We start from the raw sequence: 19,987 nt of genomic DNA on the forward strand, positions 1-19,987 counted from the left end.
ACAGCGGCATCAACTCCGAGGTATAGTGGCACACGATTCACCAATGACAGCCATAACCAAAGACTTATGTAAGTGCGCCTAGAGAGGCGGTGAATATTCGGCTGGATCGACTCGGTCCGAGAAGAACAACGTGTTTGTATTAAAATGATACCGACGTAAGATGGAAGATGGGTAAGTTTGCTCATCTCCCTGTCCTCGGGCCTAGTACGCAGTAGGTAGTCCCGTGTCTTGGGAAGTCAAGCCACTTCGAAATTCCAACTAGACTTTAGTTAATGCTTAGTCAGAATTCTCATAAATGTAAAGGCGATATTTGGCGATATTTGGCGATGCTCATCTTGTTAGGTGGTTTCAACCCAAAGCGAGAGAAACAAATTGCTAAAGATTATATGAAATTTTAAACAACGAAGACTTGGCACGAGAAAGGACGGAATAGTCAAGATTATATGAGGCACTAATTGAATTGTAATATTACTACCCAATCATTTATATTGTAACTACAGATTAAGAAAGCCGCATATATTTATATACCTAGGTACCTCATTATAACGTCAGAGAATTAAAACTATACTATATCCATGACTTCACTCCCTGACGCACCGCACCGTCTTCTTACAACCGTTCAAGTCCAATCTAGGTGGGCCGTTGCCAGTTCGCCTCCGGACCTAGATAGCAATACTAAAGTTGTTGCTCTATAAGTGAGTGCATCGTGATCTAAGGGTTAAAAGCTGGGGGAAATCGAACCGGAATTGGCTAGGACGTAGATTTTGTATGGGTGCGATACGTAAGATCCATGTCATTATGTCTGTTACTGGGCGAATTATGGTAAAGATGACCTATGTAATATACCTAAGGTAAGTTAGTACGTATAGGTAAGTTAGTAAACAGCATGCTTGCTCGAGGCATTCCAAGATAAGCCTCATATCAGAATTGAAAGCAAAGGACTGAAGATGCTAGAGCTTGTTATAGGGTCTATACATGCTCAAAAAAATAGTAATCCCAATGGCATCAATATACGGACATGTTAGTCCCGGTTATGAGGTATGTAGTTTAGAGGTTTTACAATGGCTTCAAATAATATACAGCCGAAATACAGTGAGATATTACATCTCATATGCCTTGATGGATTTATGTGCTACTCTACCAACACATGGCCACTTTCAGGCGCCCTCGGCAACGCAGCATTAGCGACAAACACTCTCGTGACTATATCGCTCTGATGCCGCTCGATCAGCTCCTTAAGCGCCTCCCTCTCCACAACTAGACGGCCCGTCTCTAGTAGATTCTTAACATCGACGTCGTCGACTTCCAGCGCGCGTCCGTAATTCGGCACCTCCTCCAACGCCTCGAACAGATTATCCCGAGGCGAAGTCGTAATGAACGTGCTGCGGCCGCTGCGCCGCCCCCAATCATTAGCATCGAGGACCTGCTGCACCCACTTCGCCTTGAAGCTGCGCTGCAGCTCGTCCTGCAACTCCCCCGCAGCGACGAGATCGGCAAACTCGGCCGGCAGCGGCAACTCCATGCCGTCCTGGCACACGACGAGCTCGCCGCGGCGGTACCGGTAGCTGAGCGCGGTGCGCCAGGCCAGGTCGTACACCTTGCGCGGGAGCTTGGTGCCGAAGTCGCGGGGCTTGGGGCCGAACGTTTTGCCGCCGCCGCGCAGCATGGGCGACTGCCGCGTGCCTACGCGGGCGCGGCCCGAGCCCTTCTGCGGCCGCATCTTGCGGTGCGAACCGGCGACTTCCCAGCGCGTCTTCGTCGAGGCTGTGCCTTGCCGCGTGTTGTCCCCTTCGTATACGACTGCTAGGTGCAGGATGTCGCGCCGCAGCGGCAGGTGCAGGTGCTTCGCGGACCAGGACTCGAGGCGCTGCGGTTCGAAGGATGGGAAGTTGAAGATGGTTAGGGGGACTGTGGTTGCTGTTGTTGGTTTGTGTTAGTATGGTGAATCGAGGGGTGCCTTGGATTTAGGTACGGAAGAGGGCTCGTGAGTTGCGGGGGTGGATGATGGGTGGTGGGTAGGTGGATGGATGTGTACCTGGTCTCCATATAGAGTCTGAGTCTACCGAGGTGGTGATTTTGGGTAGAGGTGCTTCAGTTGCCATTGATCGAGTAAATGTCGACGATGGTATCCGATGCTGGGCTCGTTAGCAGCCATGCCGACTATAGTCGATTTATTGAAAAGAGTATAACGCACTGAAACGGCTTCTCTGCATGTCTGTGACGATAGGCTTAGGCTTTTAAAGGCCTCATTGAGACACTTTACACCTTTGCTCGCCATGTCTCCGGTCGGTAAGGGGGCGTACCCGGCGTAGTTTGAATTTCCTGGTAGGCCCGCCGGCAAGTGTGTCGATTGTCGATATCCCAATTGAAGACGCAGAAACTCAATTCAACCCCGGAAAAATTCAATATTAAAGATGCAAGCTAAGGGTACGTAGATACTTCATATCGATAGATATAGCGGAGTGTGCCGTCCACTAAGACAGAGCACTTCTAATTTTATAGTGGAGACACAAGCTTCAAAAAGTTCCATGTTTTCTACATATCGATTATCCTCCTCCCTCTATAACCCACCACCAAATCACAGTCTCGACAGAGCCGAGCCATGTCGAGCTGTCAGAGGGTTGCAAGGCCTTTAGTGCAGACTCTTCGACAAGAGCGCATCTTCCTCCAGAGCGCATCGCATTTCTCGCGATCTTTCTCGAGAAGTGTAGCACGCCAAGATGAGGGCTCTACAACAACTACTTCTACTCCGCCAACGGCCTCGACAACCTCATTAGACAAGCTAGAGGCCGCCAGCAAGTCCAATTCAAGCGCCAATGGAGCAGAAACCGAGAAATTGCGCATGAAGGAGCGATTGATGGACCGGGAGACTACTACGGCGCATTGGGCCGAGCGGAAGCTCGTCCGCATGGGTACGCCCCCGGTTGGTTCGCGACGTCGGCGTGCCGCCATACGTACCTCTGAGAACGTGCCCTTCGAGCTGCTGCCTTACCAATGCTTCCAGGAGGCACGCAAGATCTTACAGGAGGACCGACAGGAGAAGATCCAGGCTATCGCAAAAGAGCTGGCTAAGATTAAGAGGCTGGAGGAAACTCCGGCTGATCAGGTCCCCGGCGGCGAGTACAGGAAGAACAAGCGTCTTGCCAGCTTGAAGAAGTGGGTGGAGCAGCTCAAAATCCTGGCAGATGTCAACGACCCCGTCGTTAAGCGGAAGTTCGAAGACGGCCTCGGTAAGTTTCCTCTCTCTCTCTCTCTCTCTCTCTTTTCTCTCTTTCTGGAAGTATTTGAGCCACTATGCGTTACATTGGGCTTCCTTGAATTTTGGTGCGAATTTTATATTACTGGAATGTGGTGGGATGATAGGGGTTGGGCCAACTTCAAAAGCACACGGTTGCTGAGTCTGGAGTGGACTTGGCAATTGGACTGCTTTATAAAAAAGAATAACCAAAATTTCTATCACATACGACCATAGGATCTGGAAAACTCGGGGTCCCGTCCGCTCCCCCATAGATAAGCCAGATACCGCCAGATTAGTAGTTGGGTCGGTGACGACCAGCGAATCCCTGGTGTTGTATGTTTTATTTTTATTGGTCTCTTTTTTTTCTTGTATTCCCCCCCTTTTTTTTTCTTTTTTTTTTTGCTCAACTATTATTGGTCATAGTATTTATTGATATTTGGGGTGGTGAAGAGATATAAATGCTAACAATTACACAGGCGACATGGACAAGCCGATTTACCGGTATTATGCTGAGCGTAAATGGCGTGGCTTGCCTTATCGTATCATCACACAACGTATCAAGCAGCTCAACATCGTCCCCGATGTGCTACCCAAGTTTGATCCCGTTGTAGATGTTCAACTGTTCTTCCGACGAATTAAGGTTACTCCCGGTGCTATTCTTGATTCCCGAATTACGGAAGTGCCGCCGCGCTTGAAAGTTCAAGTCTTCAACCCTGGCGAGCGCCTCGTCTCAGTCGTAGTTATGGACTCGGATGTTCCCAACGCAGAGACGGACTCCTTTGACAGGCGGTGTCACTATCTTGCGGCAAACGTTCCAATCTCTCCTAACCAACCCTCTTTGCCCCTAGGTAAGGTCAACAAGGAGTCTCAACTTGCTGTACCGTGGCTTCCCGCCTTCTCTCAAAAGGGCGCGCCGTATCACCGATTATCTGTGTTTGTTCTGGAACAGAAGCCAGGGGAAAACATAGATATTGCTAAGTTGCGAGAGTTATACTCTGGCCGAGACGGATTCAGTCTCAAGAGTTACCGAGACAAGTTCGGCCTCACGCCAGTTGGCTTCAACATCTTCCGAACGATCTGGGATGAGGGTACTGCTGGCGTTATGGAGAGGGCCGGTATTCCGGGCGCCGATGTCCAGTTCAAGTTCAAGAGAGTCTACTCTCTCAAGGAGGAGAAGAAGCCGAGGGGATGGGAAGCCAAGAGGCAGAAGCCCAAGTACAGAGGCTTATGGAAATACAGCAAGAGGATCTATGGTATCGCTCATGGCCGTCGATAAGTGTATTATCGAAGTTAATGTATCATATGTACATATACCAAAAGAGACGAATTGTAGATGGACCGTAGTCGCATCAAGATTTGGTTGTGACCCGGTGTACAACAGACACTTTCAACTCGTATAACTACCTCGCTTATGGGCAAGTTCTACAGTTCTATTCGATCTGAAATTTGAATTTAGTCAACTTGCCGTTGTTATATTAGCACCAAGGCTTGTGTATCTGCCTTTGGAGGTAGGTTTCTATGTCTTCAAGCCCAAGATTTAACAAATCTCTAATTATTCGAAATCAACGATACTCTTAATCTATTTCTAAGGCCGATTCTCCAATAACAATTGACCTATTACACAAAAGCTCGAATCACTCATTCAATCCAGACATACCAACCCCACTATTATCACGATATTCCCAGGGCCGAAGACGACATCACACCCTACCGACCCAGAACGACTTACACTGCAACCAGGGTCGGCACTTGTAAATTGCCGCCGTAGCTATTGGTATGTATGGTATGGTTATCTAGCATCGCAACATTAGGCGATGGAATGGTAGAATCGGCTCGGCTTCCCAAAAAGATGGTTCGCCGCTTTGGACAAGCGAGCTTTCATGGTTTGGGATATCTTTGAATCCTACGACTGCGAAAGTACTCGCATGTTAGTCCCATCGCATCGGAATCTCGCCTACCGGTCCTGGCGCTCTTCTGTTAACGTAGTTAAGGGTCTGTATCATCGACCCGCGTGGTTCCGTATTGTTGGGTCTGTCGCGATTTATATAGTGCTATCACCCCTTGACTACGTGTTGTCGTAAGGAATTGATATGCTATCTTGAGTTCTCCGGGTATACGGCATGGCGTCTCAAGTTACGGAGTCTCTGGCCGTCGCTGCTACGGCTACGGCGCCGAGTAAGATGGCGGCGCAGCTCGTTGCTGAAGCTGGGGTAGACGCTAAGGAAGAGGGCTTGAATACACCGTCCGATGGCGAGTCTGGGAGCTCGGAAGATAACTTGTATTTCCACCAGCATATCGAGAGGAATGGTCAACGAGTCCTTGTCAGCTGGATGAAGGAAGAGGAGAGGCGCGTTGTTCGTAAGGCGGATTACTTGTTTCTTCCTATATTCGCCGTATGTATTTGCGCCCGTTGGGTCATATCTACCTACCTCCTATTGTTGAGTATAAGCTTATTATATTGTTATTATCTAATGCCTAACTCGCATCACAGCTCATGTTCACATGGATGGCCATCGACCGCACCAACGTCTCCGGCGTCCTGACGTCGACCTTCCTGAAAGACACCCACATGACGCGAGACCAGGCGAACACGGGCGTCTCGCTGCTCTGGTTCGGGATCGTATTACTCGAGATTCCGTCAAATGTGCGCTTACTTAAAACTTCTATCTTCTTATACCTGGCCATTCTATAAAAACAGCACCCTTTCTACATAGTAATGAAGGCCAGGTAGCTAGGTAGCTAACCCCAGACAGATCGTCCTCCACCGCGTCGGCCCTCACTACTGGATCCCGCTACAGGTAGTCGTCTGGGGCGTAATCGAGGTCCTGCAGATGTTCGTGCGGAACGCCGGCGGATGGTACGCGGCGCGCTTGGTCCTGGGCTTGGCGGAGGCCGGGTTTATCCCTGGCAGTTTGTACGTGCTCTCGCGGTGGTACACGCAGGACGAGCTCGCGAGCCGCACGACGGTGTTTTTCTTCGGCCCGTCGATTTCGGCGGCTTTTGGCTCGTTGATAAGTGCCGGGGCTCTGAGTATCGAGGAGGGCGCGAGGGGGCTGTATGGGTGGCAATGGTTGGTTATTTGGTGTGGTTTTATAGAATACCTATGGTCGTTGTGTGCTAATGATGGCGCTTATACTTAGGATTTTTCTCATCTGTGGCGTTTCTACGATAAGTGAGAAGAATACCGACTTAAACACCAAACAACAGTTGGTTTTGACTGACCGTGTATTCTAGCTACCGGACTCGTAGCCTTTACTCTCGTCCCCGAGTCCCCTCACCATACAAACCGCCTCCTTGGTGGCTTGGTCCCGTGGAGCGGGTGGCTCTCCGAGCGCGAAGCGGACGTCTTCGTGGCGAGGATAATCAGGGCCGATCCGAAGAAAGGACAGGCTGCTACCATGAGCATTGGGCTTAAGGATATGTAAGCATCATTCTTCTGAATTCTTACTAAAGAGTGAATATAGGCGTGCTTACTACTAACTTGTCCATGTAGAACCGACGTGCTTTTCAGCTGGACTACTTGGCCCTACCTAATCATCTGCCTAAGCGGTCTTCAGTCTGCCGGCGGCTTGCAAACGTGGGGAGCAACCATCGTCCAATCTCTCGGCTTCACGAGCATCCGCGCGAATCTACTCAATGCCCCGGCACCCTTTCTCTCGGCTTTGTTCGCGCTCGTCTTGTCCCGGTTCGTAGACCGGTACAAGCGGTTCGGCTACACTATCATGTTTGCTGCGGTTTGGACTATGGCTGGGCTTATAGCTCTTTATGTAGGTCTGCTTACCCCTGGCATGAAGCGTCGAGCCTAACAAAGTGAAGAATCTCCCGGTTACTACCGAGGCCTCGTGGTCTTTCTACGCTGCTTATGTCGTGACGGTTGCTGCCCCGTAAGATGTACCCCCCGTATTCATCCCTATTAACAATGTGTACTAACGGGCTTCGTGACGTAGAGGTTGGCAGCCTCTGAATGTTACGTGGTTGTCTCTGAACCAGAAAACGCCACAGAAACGTGCTATTGCATACGCAGTATACAGTACGTTAAGCCTATATCACACCATACTTTAGGGAGAGACATTCTAACAAACTGTCTCCAGTTGGTTGTTCTAACTTAGGTGGAACATACGGAAACCAGGTATTTAGAGGAGTAAGTTATTTGCTCCCCCTATTTTGAGAATAATCGTTAATTACGTTTTCCCTTCCGTTTAGTCCGACGCACCCCTATACCGCCGAGCATGGGCGGCATGCTTAGCTCTCGGCGCTGTGTGGATTGTAACACTCACCATCCAAACATCTTTGTTTAAGTGGTCGAATCGCCGTTTCGCTAGGAAAATACATGATGAGCCATCTCTAGAGCCAGAGGCATTATATACAGATCGGAAGGGCCGCAAATATAGGTATCATTGGTAGATATAAGCTAGGGAGGTTCATTCTAGTAGTCTGGCTCTAAGATAGCATGATTCTAGATATACCCTTGAATTTGTTCTTGCTTATCAAGATTGTACCATATACATATAAGGCCAGTGACTATTCCATGTCTTTACAAATGAGCAAATATAATAATCACATGAAACATTTATATACTGTTTACCTCCTCATTTTATTGTTAATGCATAAGCCATATCACAAAACTCACTCATATCTGATTTAATAAATAGACTGTAACCGATTTTGGACCCCTGAAATATAAGCCGGAATCACACAAGAGGTAACAGTCTAATATACCTATTACATATATCCAGCCAGTCAAACAACCTTCAAGTAAACCGCACATTCAAATACGACATACCAGGCTCAACCACATCAACACCCAGCGGCACAACATCCTCAGCATCTCCCGCCGCCCCAGCCGCTACGAGCAGCGGCGTAAAGTGTTCCACCGTCGGATGCGAGCGGCGAAACTCCGGCAGCGATTCCAGCTGTAGCAGCGCCCCTCTGCGCTCCGTAGCATCACGCTTCGCCACAGCTGCTCGGAGATGCGTATCGAAATCTCGCGACTCCTTTAGGACTCTCTGCCGCGCGAGCTCCCTTGCTTCGTCGGACGGCGCATCTTGGATCTCCGCGATAGACGAGAATGAGTGCACCGCCATGCCGGAGGCGACGATGAGATATCCCTCGTTACTATGCCGTTGGCAAGAAGAAATTCGCGTTAGTAACGTGTAGTTAGTTAATTTGGAGTGCGATGAGAACATTAATTAATTAATAGATAGGCATATATGCACTCACCGGAGCGATGCAACGGCCTCTCCCAGCCGGATTTGGCTCTCTAGATCATAGCCGTAGAACGTGGAGACTTGGACTACGGGAACATCGAGTGGGTTCTCAGGTGGAAACATGAGCTTGAAGGGGACCCAGACGCCGTGATCGACGCCGCGTTCCACCCGCTTAGCCTTGATTCCGGACTTCGTTAGGTGCCTCCACACTTCTGTTGCCAGCTCGGGTGCGTCCTCGTGCGGCCAGTCGTACTCGTAGACGAATGGCGCTGAGTCGTGAAAGTCGTTGACAAAATCGTGCTATTTTGGGTATTATACATATTAGTATTTTTTTTTATCTTAGATATTTTTCATCTCCTTTAAGCTGGTCGAGACGAATGTATGTATGTCCCCTTACCATGATATATGTTCCTTTCTTCACATTGACTACCATATACGCAAGATGCCGGTTAAGTTAGTTACACACAATTTTCCGTGCTGCTCTAACTAGCCGTCATTCGGAGCAAACTGGTAAACATTCTAAGCTCACCTTCTATTACCCCGGGTCCGTGAATCTCCCCGGCCTCAAAGTGTCCGCTAAAAGTAAGGATGGCCTTCGGCCGGGGTGATATCGCGCGGATCTCCTCGCCGACGGCACGGAGGTTGTCCTGGACGATCCGGTTTTGCGGCGATTCTCTGAATAGGAGGCCCACCCCGGCATGTCCGATAAAGTAGACCGGAAGCGGTCGCTCGGGCACGACGGCAGACGGCATTTCGGGTAGACTTAAATTAATAAATCTTACGTTATATATATATCGGATTTATATCTATTCGCAGTATCTTTACCAAATCCTGCAAGTAATTGTGCAGGAGCAATAAGACGGGGTATTATCCATCCTTTTACATGACAACATGGATGTTATTCGCTTTAAAGCACTCCTTGCCGCTGTACTACATATCGGAAGCCTGCCGGAGGCAAGAGGGGTTGCGAACTTGAGGAGTGCTGTGTGGCCATACAGATGTTCGTTACGTGCAGATAGTATAGGATGGCGTGATCGCTACCCTGCCCAAACCTCGAATGCGGCGCATTGTGAGAATGCATACATTTCAATGGTAGAGAGAGGAGTAGGTAGCAGCAGATAGTTCTCCGCAATGTCTATAATCCCTACTGTACCATCCAATACGGCCAACTTCTTTGGCGTGCTCGGGTCAGACGCAGACGCCATCGCGGCAAGTGTCACGCAATGCAGCATGCTTATCGGTGAACGAGCTCTCTGCCTTTCTCCTCAAAGGAGGAGATTGGCTCAATGTTTTAGACATAAAAGCCACCCGTTTACATTTCTGGGCTTCTCTCCTTAAGACGCTTAAGCAAAGTCGCATACGTGAGCCCGCAGGTAACGGCCGTAAAGGGATAAGGCGTCTAGTATTTCGCCACTTGGATACTCCGTCTTATAATTGCTATAGGCTACCATGGCGGTCAAAGCGCGGCGCGTGGCTGTTATCGGGGCCGGCCCCTCCGGTGCAATAGCCACGGATGCGCTGGTAAAGGAGCAGGCGTTTGACACAATCCGGGTATTCGACCGGCGAGCCGGAATCGGTGGCACCTGGGTTTACACGCCTCACCTACCGACGGGATTCCCGTCTCTTAGTGACTTAGTATCGGGCAAGGCGGACGTTGCTGTTCCTCTGCCAAAACAGCTACCGGCTGTTACACTACCATCCGATGAGATCAACGGGCACCAGCAGCGCTTCTCAGATACAGCGCTCCATGAGAATCTGCATAGCAACATCACGCCAGCTATCATGAGCTATACTCAAGAGCCCTTCCCGAACAAGCTGTCACCTCGAACGTTAGCTGAGTACGGCCCTGACGCTCCTTTCCGGCACCACACGGTAATCCGCGAGTGGATTGAGGGCATATTCTCCCGTGGCGGCCACGAGAAGCTCCTCGAGTTAAATACGACTGTGGAGCGAGCCGAGAAGGTCGGCAACGAGTGGGTGCTAACGCTGAGGAAAGAATCCTCGGGGAGGAATTACTGGTGGAGGGAAACGTTCGATGCTCTTGTTGTCGCAACGGGACATTACAACGTCCCATGGTTTCCAAACATTCCGGGGCTCGTAGAGTACGATCAGAAGTTCCCTGGGAGGATACAGCACAGCAAGCACTTCCGCAACGGATCAAAGTTCAAGGGAAAGGTAAGCAAGTGAACATCGCAAAGTGGCCACCACCTAATTGAGAGTTGCTAACATGCGTAACAGCGAGTGGTCGTAGTAGGCGGCTCTATATCAGCGCACGAGGTTGTCCACGAAGTCCTCGAAGCAGCTCAGAGCCCCGTCTACGCAGCTTTAAGAGGGGAACCCATCCCAGCCTTCGGATGGGAGCCGTTCCTACATCCTGACATCGCCATTAAGAAAGAGATCACACGCCTGGATCCCGAGACTGGGCGTGTCTTCTTTGCCGATGGTTCGACCCTCGACGACGTAGACTATATTATCTTCGGAACTGGGTACACATTCAGCGTGCCGTACCTCGAGCACGTGCAAGAGCGAATAAGGAATGCGTATCGTCGCCTTCCCGGGGTTTACCAGCATACGTGGGACATCGAGGACCCGACTTTGACGTTTGTCGGAATGGTAAGCTTTCCCACACAAATCCAGCCCAACTAATAACCCCGTTCTTCATCACACATATTAGCACGGAAGAGAAGACTGGTTTTAATGTATTGTATTTAGCTCGGAGGTGGCTTCACGTTCCGAGTGTACGAATGGCAAGCCGTCACCGTCGCACGGCATCTCGCGGGTCGAGCCAAGCCGCTACCTTCAATTCCGGAGCAACTAGAATGGGAGCGCAAACGCGTCGCCGAAAAAGGCGGTGGTAAGGACTACTACTCGATCGCACCCGACTACGGCGCTTTCTTCGAGTTTCTGCGCGACATCGCCGGAGAGCCGGCTCCGGGGACCACCGGCCGTGTACTTCCCCCGTTCGACGAGAAATGGCTTGAACTATGGACGGGTATGATTACTCATAAGATAGCAGGCTTCCAACGCAAGAGGAAGAGGGCAGAGGAGGCCAGGGGAGCTGTGAAGGCGAAGCTATAGTATAGCAGCAGGACATATATCGAGATACGAGATATTGCTACCTATAGCTGGGTAACATTACCCGTGTGCGGCATAAACATGAATATCGCTCTTCCATCTTGAGATTAGCCTCGTGGATACCTAGGTATTCATGCTAGAATCGGGATAAATATTAGCATATGTTCTAACTAGACTACTACCAATACTTACTTACCTCTTAAAGGCCGGTCTTATCCTTCTTAGCCCGATAGAAATAACCTAGCAAATGGCTAAAATAGTTATAACCGTACCAACCATTTCAAAACAAGATCTTAAAGTTCAAGAAGGATATCCGATTGTGAAGTCATAACAAGCTTGGTACTTTTACCTTTAGGATGTGTGAGTGTGAAAGTTGAGATGAACTTGAATTGGACCGACGGTAACTGGTACTTTTTGGAAACGCTACAAACGGTTAACCTAGCTTGCAGAAAAGTACCCTTTCCCACGGGAAGGTTCACTTAAACAACGCATGGACCACGGTACTGGGGCCGGCTTACCAATTACATACGTGGTAGGACAGGGATCATAGCCAGCCATTGAAGAGAGAGTGGGCCTTGATAGGTACAAAGGAGCAATAAAGCTGAAAGGACCTCACCTTGCGCCAGGGGCTAATTGGCCCCCAATGGTACCTTTCTCAGGTACCGTTTCGCTTTGGATTTCCTTTCAAGTATTTTACTCTTAATCGTATATCCTTTATTTTTTACTTAACATCTTCCACCTCTCTCTTTCTCTTTATAACGTACCTAAGGTATGTATTGCTTGATATTGCCTGCGGTATAGCCTATCTCCGTATCCTCACAAGAAGGATACTCCTTGTTATTTCTCTGATCTTCAGGGTCTGTGGAACGCTGTGCATGTTAGGGGCCGGAGAGGGTGGATAACGTAACCCGTATTCGCTTTTCGAGTACCACCACTAATGACGCTCTAGGCCTTGACGATATGTAAATCGGAGCTAATAGCACGGCGCAGATTCTTTAGTATGGTCTTTATAATAGAAGACTGATTTCTAATTTCCGACTTATTTCTATTCCAAACAGCCTAGTTACATAGAGAAGACTTACCTGTACTCATAACTGAGCTTTGCAAAATGGGCTGCTCATGTGATTTCAATAGTATGTAAACCGGTATATTAGATTATATCAGCATTGTCGTCTTTCTTAAGTCATCTTCCTCATTAACAACCCAACCCATCAAGTTTCTTCGTCAGTAGCGTCCCCCTCCCCGCGATTCGCCGATCCCGTTGCTCCTTTAAAGTAAGCTATCTTTCTTCTATTCCTTAGTGTCTTACAAGGAGGTCTAGATTAAACCCGATCCTACCATGTGCCCTTACCCGGTAAATTGATTAGATCTACCCGAATCCGGCACTATAGTAACGGGCATAATGGCGCGCAATGACGAAAGATCGTACGTGATTGAGGCCCCGGAATCCATAGATCAGGTTAATAGTGGACTACTACGGAGTAGACACCTTCTAGGCCATACCTGATACGCCCCCTTGACCTGTACCGGAAGGAAGATCTAGGCGTGGCCAAATCGCCGCAAGCAAATTTTATCATGGTGGTTTCAGAGTGTAAAATAATTCGACTAGCTGATACTTCGTACGAACTCGGTGTAATTAGCTTTCCAAATTGCTACCCCGATTTAACTTTGATTCGGTAAAGACCCGAACGATACACCGGCGTGACCTTGGTTGCACGGCGATTAGGCCAAGCATATAATCAAGATTCCGACCCGTAGTATAGCTCTGTGGCTGAAGATGAGGGGAACTCCCGCACCACAGGGACGACAAAGGTCCCGTACGCAGCACTCGAGCTGGAATTCGGTGCATATGCAGCATCCGATATTCCGGATCAACAGACAAATAGAATGTCGGGAGGTAGGAGATATCACACCGCAACCAAAGGGGGGGGAAGGGGGGGCAAACGAGGACACCGCTGATCCAGACAATACATAATATAAATATGGGTGATCTATTTGCATGATGACCCAAGGGTATCGATTATTCTTCAAAACAAACAAAAAATTCTCTTTTCTAAAAATAAATGGATATAAGACAGGAGCTGGGTCTTGCAGCTCAGAAATCGTGACAAATGCTCTTCTTCCTTCAGCTACTCAAACATATTTCGTCGTACTGTATTCCAATGGATAAAAATTTACTGAACATTTCCAAATATGCATGGGGACTGTCATGCTCCATAAATCGGAAATCATAGCGCCGTGCTCTTGGGCAATCATCGTGAAGAGTCGTAACAAGCAAAAATTCGTGGTATCAAATACAGAGAGATCCAACTTCCCTAGCCGTGGTGCTGGTCGTTTAATCGCTTGCCTCAGGAATCGAATACGCAATAGTCGGAGTGCTAGCTTCATAGGAAACCACCTTCGTTGCCGAACACACCAACGCTACCTCGCCAACGACATCGTTCTTCCCGCTCGCTTGGCGACATGGCTCCCCCTCTAGGACTTAACGCACCGCTTCTTGGTGGTGTCATTTGCTGAGATCCATCGATCTCACTACTCCCCCGACTACTACCGTTGCTAGCATTCGTTTGTACGAGGAGTAGGCTGCTAGTACCACTCAACCGTTTGGTAAATTCGTTGAAGCTGAGGCGTTTAACGTCAGATACCGAGTGTCGTTTTTCATAATTTAACCGGGCCACCGTTTCTTCTGGTACCCTACTAGGCATAGGTGTCATATCGAGCGAGGCTGTAGGAATATGTGGCTGGCTATTTGTTCGCTGAGCCGCAGGCCTTAATCTTGAATTCGCAGTATGCGGTCGAAGGATAGACGAACCTGTCTCTTGATAATTAGGCAGAGTTCTGACACTCTGGTGCGACCAGTGCGATCTCCCCGAGCTGTGACGATTGGCGATGAACTGGAGCGCTCTGTGCGCGGACGGTCCGATCTCATCAGCACCTAAGTCGTGCTCAAAAGCATTCTCGTCACTGTCCTCTTCGTCGTCCTCGTCCACACCGTCTTCAACATCACTCTCGTCATCTTCCCACGTACTTTTGAGCGGCTCCTTAGTAATCGTCCTCTCCGCTTCGAAAACTTTCTGGCGCTCCTCTACCTCACGCATCAAAGCCTCAAATCTAGCAATAGAGCTTAACTTCTCCTCTCCGGGCACTTCACGATCCGAACCGGGAATACATCGCAACTGGAAAGCCCTATCTAATATGGTTTCCCGTTGCGTTGGCGGCGAGCTAGAATTAAGACCAGGTAGAAATTGGCCAGGCGCAGAAGCAATGCTTTCTCTTATCCTGGCAGGCGAGCTTAGGGTAGAGGACCGTCCTTGTGCTGATGTCCATCCCTCAATAAATTGGTCTGGATATTCACCAATGGTGGTGGCAGGCGATGGAAGATCCGAAGGGTGAACGGTCGTGTAGTGTTGGCCTGGGTATCCTGTAGAAACGGGAACCATTGAGCTGGCATGAGAAGATGAGAGGTCGCTGCGCTTCGAGCGTATACTGGGTGTCCCCGAAGTGTGCGTTGTAGTAGCATCTCGACTTGATGCATGCACATGGCCGGATTTACCATATCGTTTCGTCCACGTCTTAGACGAGCTCCCACTTGATGTGCCGGCATAAAATTCGCTCGCATCCCGGGATGATGAGGAGGGAGAAAATGGATTAATGAAAGAGGGCGATATCGGGCTGATCGGGCTTATCGGATGTCTACTAAGAACATCGGGTAACATTAGCGATTGTATGTAATGGGCCCAGTCCTCCAGTGCGTATGTGCGATCATCGCCGAGGCGGAACCATAACGTCGTTGGTCCAGATTCCTTGGTAGTAGTTAAGCCTGCGGTTCGACTCGATCGACGTTTCCGTAACTTATCAGTAGTAGGATCTGGCGATATCTGAACAGCAAGAGTCGGAAGGATTGGCCCCTGTTTGCGATAGGCAAGCTTTTGAACCTGGCAGTTGGTGATGGAGGCCATCGAGTGCTGCTGAACCGGTTCCCAATCGTCCTAGAATACAATGAGTATTTTCCAACGTAGGATAAGTTCTTTCAATTCCCACCTTTGTCTTATATATCGAGAGGTAGACGAGGTCGGGCTGGATCTTTTGTTGCGACTTGGATGATCGACTGCCGGCATCTTTAATACGAGCGGCGGATAGGACTTGAGAGAAGCCAGTATTCGGTTGGCTACCATCTTTGGGCGGACCGACGACAAGATATCGAGGCTATAGATAAATGAGTATACGAACTTGGTAGGATGAGCGCATGGCAATTATGGTGGGTCATTACCTTCCATGCGGCTCTCCCAATGATACTACCCCGATCTGGGGGAACGAGTAAAGCGCCCTCCATGGTAGATCGTGCCGTTTGTCGTCGCTACAGTGGGGGGTTGCGCGATGTTTTAGGCTACTGCCGTACCTTAATCTGTATGATCGCGCGCAGCAAACGACAGATCGAATATAAGACGGACTTGGAACATTAATAATTAACACGGCATATTGGAATAAATGGCAGGCCAAGGGAAGAAAGACGTTGGCCTTTCTTTTAGAAGAATCAAAAAGTCGAAACTAAGGAGATGAAAACTGGAGGAAGACTCGGGTCCTCCCGACGACTGTCGATGGCCTTTTTTTCCCCGGGAATCGCACACTTAATTACACGTTGTAATGAGAGTTGCAGAAGACATACAGCCAACCGGACGGAAGGGGTGGCGAGTTAAAGGTTTAGGAAGAAGTGATGAGAGAAGAAGAGTAGGTTAGTGTAAGGTAGGTAGGTAGTATTGCTGACGAGAACGAGGCTTGTCGCTACCTTCGCTACATGTACTAACTAGAGAGACCCCCTAAGAAATTATTAATTATATTTTAATGCATGTCATATGGATGCTAGCTGGGTGTGCATGCCTACTAGAGTCTAGTGACTTCTAGCGCGATAAGAGACCGCCGTACAAAGAGGTACTGTGGGATGGGTACTAAAGTATGGCAGGGTAGCCCGGAATTCTACGCAGTAGCTACTTGGCACCTACCAAGATCTACAAACTATGAGACATATCTAGGTACCTACGTAATCGCCTCTTATTCTGTTGGGTCATCTAGGGGCGTAATTTGTGATTATGTATTACCTAGTAGTATCAATCTACATACAGCAGCGACGTCCCTGGAATAATACAATTAGAGTAGGTGCGTGTATATATGCATATTAAGTCTAGAGCTTAAAGCAATTAAGTTCAAATGTGCATATGTATGTATTGATGAGGTATGTACTTCGTAGTACATATAAAGCAGTACCCACAGCGGCTTAGCAGGGAAAGGGGGGGGAAATAGAGAAGCCTCGGTCTAGTTTTGAAAGCCGAAAAGGCAAAGAAGAGTGAAAGAGGAATTATTCCCGACTTGAGTGGATGTCCAAGTCTTTTGTGACGGCTTCAAAGCCAGGCTATATGTATTGTTATATCATTTGACTGTTCAATAAACAATCTCTGTAAGCACTCTACTATCTACGGATTACCTAAAGTTACTCGGTAATAGAGGCGGCTCTCAGCCTCCAATCACGGCTGTTAATCGGCACCCTTGGAACCACACTACACAGCAGGTTAGATGGTTTCAGAAAGAGCGAAGGATTCAGGTACAGGGAACCTGGTTCAAACGTGTTTCGCCCAAGACCTGCAGGTCTGCTTAAGTGCTTAAGTGCTTAATAATAAGTGCTTTTGCGGAGGGTAGATAATGATGAATTAGGTAAGTTATCTATAAGTATGTAGTAAGGTCGGCTTCGACCAGACAACTATCTCCATTCTTGCCTAAGTTGTAATTGTCTATGTCGTAACGGACTAGTCGATTTAGTTTAAGTATCCTACTGTGTAAATACTAGTTTAACCCAACCCATAAGGATAATCATTTGCGAATCCAGGCGCTATGTGCGATTCCCGACACGCTACTCATCGGATCGCCGTGTCTAAACCGTTATTTTTCAGAATACACAGTCTCTCTCTCTCTTGGCCGAATCCCAAACGGCCTGTACTATGATTCACCAATCCATGGTGTCTAGTATACGAAAACAAAGGTGGAGGCAGTCCAAGCAACTCAAGTTAGACACAACATATATCCGAAGAATTGTAAACAATCCAAGAACTCGGGACGATCTAGTAGAAAGGGGCGTCAGCCACCGCTAGTTCCAATCACCGATCACGTTTATGATGATGGCCGCAGCAGCTGCAGCCATAAGACCATCGCAACTAAATGTCAAAGAATCCGCTGCCCCTATTGGAGGATAGTATAACCTTAAGGGGTTCGTTCTTCGCTGGTCGTTTTACGGGATATTTTAGCCCTATTACAGTAGGCTGGGCACTTACTAGTTGTCTGCACGCTTTGACCCCGATTTCATAGGCAAAGTTTGCCAGCACAGGGGTCTCGCTATTCTATTGGACCACTCGACAATCAGCTCCCTGCAACTAGTCGATGCCCATGTGTTGTGCATGTACGTGTTGGTAAACCGTGTGGATCACTTGACACTACCATTTATATGTGTATGCAATAAATATGCACCAGAATCCGAAAAGATGTGTCCTCAGTGGATAGGGTTGACCGCGGATGTACGTCGAGCGCAGAGACGCAACTAGAGAAAATCCACTTCTGCAGTCTTCTTCTATTGTTCTAGAAGCACATACAGGATCGACAGGCAATCCTCGATTCTGCTAAGCCCAGGGGTGGATATACTAATTACCTTTTAAGGGTGTAAGTCTTGACCGATGGTTCGCATTTACAGGTGGTGGGAAAGGGGACAACAAGAAGATATGACATATTGAAAAAGCAAAAGAGGTATAATAGCTTATTTTGGTCATATGACGGTCGATTTGACATGGGCAGATAACCGTCGTCTTAAAAAGCGATCCCCAGCAAGGATCAGCAAGGATCAGGGGTATACACTAGAAGAAGCTCATCGAGAGCAAGTTCAAATGATCGGGATAGGTACATCCCATAGCAGTACCTAGTCCCCGCACTCAAAAGGGGGATACCCCGCTATTCGTTGGGATTCATGTTTCGAAGGTTTTTTTATTTTTTATTTTTTATTTTTTAATACCTTCAACTACTAATTAAATCTGACATTCCAGGCCTAGCCACACAGCATTTTTTCTAAACGGTGTTAACTGCCATACCTTTATACCCGGTTGACAACTGTCGGGTGGCGTATGCAAAAGGTGCACATCAGTTTACTTTTTATTCACGATCGTGAAAAAAAAGGCTATAAAATGCGTGGAATGAATTAGGGGGTATTTTTGGTAGATTTGGCCTTTCTGCTAACCCCTTTAGAGGAGACTCAGAGGCGTTTACTTAAGTGGTATCAAAGTTGAATTTGGCTGGACTTGTTTCTTTAACGAATACGATGAGTTTTCAAATCTATTCGTACCTAAAGAGTACACGAGATACAATTGCAATGGCAATGTAGCAGTCGGCTTATTGCAACGTCGACGCCCAAGAATACATATTCTCCTGCCTTATGAGTATGACCACCGCCAACAACAATCCTCAAGTTACACTACGGATTATCTCATCTCATCTCATCATCTTATCTTACTGCAGATTCTGAGCCTCCTAATCGTCTTTTTTTATATCTTCTCTCTCCGCCTTCGGCCGACGGGACGACATTGTCTCTTCACCGATAAAGTGGCAATTTCGCGAAGACTTCAACTCCTTGCATATCGATCACGCATATCAGCGCCGAAACCGTCCCGGTGTTCGACTTTTGTCTGGTGTAACCAGTCCTCGATTATACCGTGTTTGCAAGGCACACTTAGACTTATACCCCTACCCCGTTTGATAGGGATCTTGTTCATAACTCTGTATTATCAGATCAGTGGAAGTCCCAGTAGGTCGTAGATCCTATTTTACTAATTCAGCCCCCGTAAATATTCAATCGTGATGCTATCATAAACAACAGTTGTGATCGTGTTCCGGGGCATCCGAATTCGGCAGGTTGGTGCACGTAAAATGACCCTTCTTTTACCCGAAATCCTATCTGCTTCCTCCATGCAGTCGTATTACTATGCATGCCTATTTAATATATATTTACTCGATCTATCATCGCAGCTTAAATCTACTCAAGTACCCCCATACATATTACATACCTATCTAACCTTGAAGTAAATTGTGAGACGCGGCGTGGTGAAATCATGGGCGCCTCACTTTTGATAAATCGAGGCATTTTCGAACGGTTACGGTAAGTCCCGCAACTAAGCGAGCCCCTTGAATAAAGAGTGAAAGCCCCAACAGCTACTACCGTGACACATAGCAATTAAGTCTAGTTCCCTCTGGGTGGAACTTATGGAAATGACTGCACAACGGGCCGGCCCTTTTACTACGCAGTAACTACATAGAAGAGGGTCTTTACTACCTATGTAACGTGCACAGAAAAGATTCGGTCAGGGCTTGACGAGCGAACAAAAGGCTCATAAGATGAAGACCGGCCCCGCCGCGGATCACTCCCGCAACTCCATTTCTT

General features: G+C 48.2%; 6 protein-coding genes across 6 annotated transcripts; 3 read left to right on the plus strand and 3 right to left on the minus strand.

Annotated features, from left to right (window-relative positions):
• Positions 1–1,132: 1,132 nt before the first annotated feature.
• Positions 1,133–2,278, minus strand: F4817DRAFT_355708 (ribosomal protein L4; the record flags this gene model as incomplete). Its single annotated transcript, XM_049305688.1, has 3 exons — positions 1,133–1,917; positions 2,036–2,135; positions 2,195–2,278. 3 exons carry the CDS (start codon positions 2,276–2,278, stop codon positions 1,133–1,135), a joined length of 969 nt encoding a protein of 322 aa, XP_049163392.1.
• A 161-nt stretch (positions 2,279–2,439) lies between these two features.
• On the plus strand, positions 2,440–3,596 carry F4817DRAFT_77864 (uncharacterized protein). The gene has a single exon (XM_049307883.1). The coding sequence runs from the start codon at positions 2,603–2,605 to the stop codon at positions 3,470–3,472; it is 870 nt and encodes a 289-aa protein (XP_049163393.1). The 5' UTR covers positions 2,440–2,602; the 3' UTR covers positions 3,473–3,596.
• A 1,762-nt stretch (positions 3,597–5,358) lies between these two features.
• On the plus strand, positions 5,359–7,642 carry F4817DRAFT_311264 (MFS general substrate transporter; the record flags this gene model as incomplete). Its single annotated transcript, XM_049299974.1, has 10 exons — positions 5,359–5,631; positions 5,730–5,882; positions 5,992–6,308; positions 6,379–6,410; positions 6,473–6,659; positions 6,732–7,005; positions 7,055–7,122; positions 7,186–7,268; positions 7,330–7,379; positions 7,442–7,642. 10 exons carry the CDS (start codon positions 5,359–5,361, stop codon positions 7,640–7,642), a joined length of 1,638 nt encoding a protein of 545 aa, XP_049163394.1.
• A 215-nt stretch (positions 7,643–7,857) lies between these two features.
• On the minus strand, positions 7,858–9,197 carry F4817DRAFT_364627 (Extradiol ring-cleavage dioxygenase, class III enzyme, subunit B; the record flags this gene model as incomplete). The annotated part of the gene is made up of 4 exons (XM_049306774.1): positions 7,858–8,353; positions 8,459–8,745; positions 8,843–8,871; positions 8,975–9,197. The coding sequence occupies 4 exons, from the start codon at positions 9,195–9,197 to the stop codon at positions 7,990–7,992; spliced, it is 903 nt and encodes a 300-aa protein (XP_049163395.1). The 3' UTR covers positions 7,858–7,989.
• A 697-nt stretch (positions 9,198–9,894) lies between these two features.
• F4817DRAFT_364629 (FAD/NAD(P)-binding domain-containing protein) lies at positions 9,895–11,658 on the plus strand (the record flags this gene model as incomplete). Its single annotated transcript, XM_049306775.1, has 3 exons — positions 9,895–10,620; positions 10,684–11,058; positions 11,158–11,658. 3 exons carry the CDS (start codon positions 9,895–9,897, stop codon positions 11,521–11,523), a joined length of 1,467 nt encoding a protein of 488 aa, XP_049163396.1. The 3' UTR covers positions 11,524–11,658.
• Positions 11,659–13,619: 1,961 nt separating this feature from the next.
• Positions 13,620–15,853, minus strand: F4817DRAFT_364631 (uncharacterized protein; the record flags this gene model as incomplete). Its single annotated transcript, XM_049306776.1, has 3 exons — positions 13,620–15,509; positions 15,562–15,726; positions 15,791–15,853. The coding sequence occupies 3 exons, from the start codon at positions 15,851–15,853 to the stop codon at positions 13,905–13,907; spliced, it is 1,833 nt and encodes a 610-aa protein (XP_049163397.1). The 3' UTR covers positions 13,620–13,904.
• Positions 15,854–19,987: the final 4,134 nt, after the last annotated feature.

This window comes from Daldinia loculata (assembly GCF_022478755.1).
Source record: "Daldinia loculata strain CBS 113971 unplaced genomic scaffold F4817scaffold_2, whole genome shotgun sequence".
Classification (NCBI taxonomy): Eukaryota; Fungi; Ascomycota; class Sordariomycetes; order Xylariales; family Hypoxylaceae; genus Daldinia; species Daldinia loculata.

Excerpts from the sequence above, each read along its gene's own strand:
- F4817DRAFT_77864 (XM_049307883.1), top strand. The coding sequence starts at position 2,603 with ATGTCGAGCTGTCAGAGGGTTGCAAGGCCTTTAGTGCAGACTCTTCGA.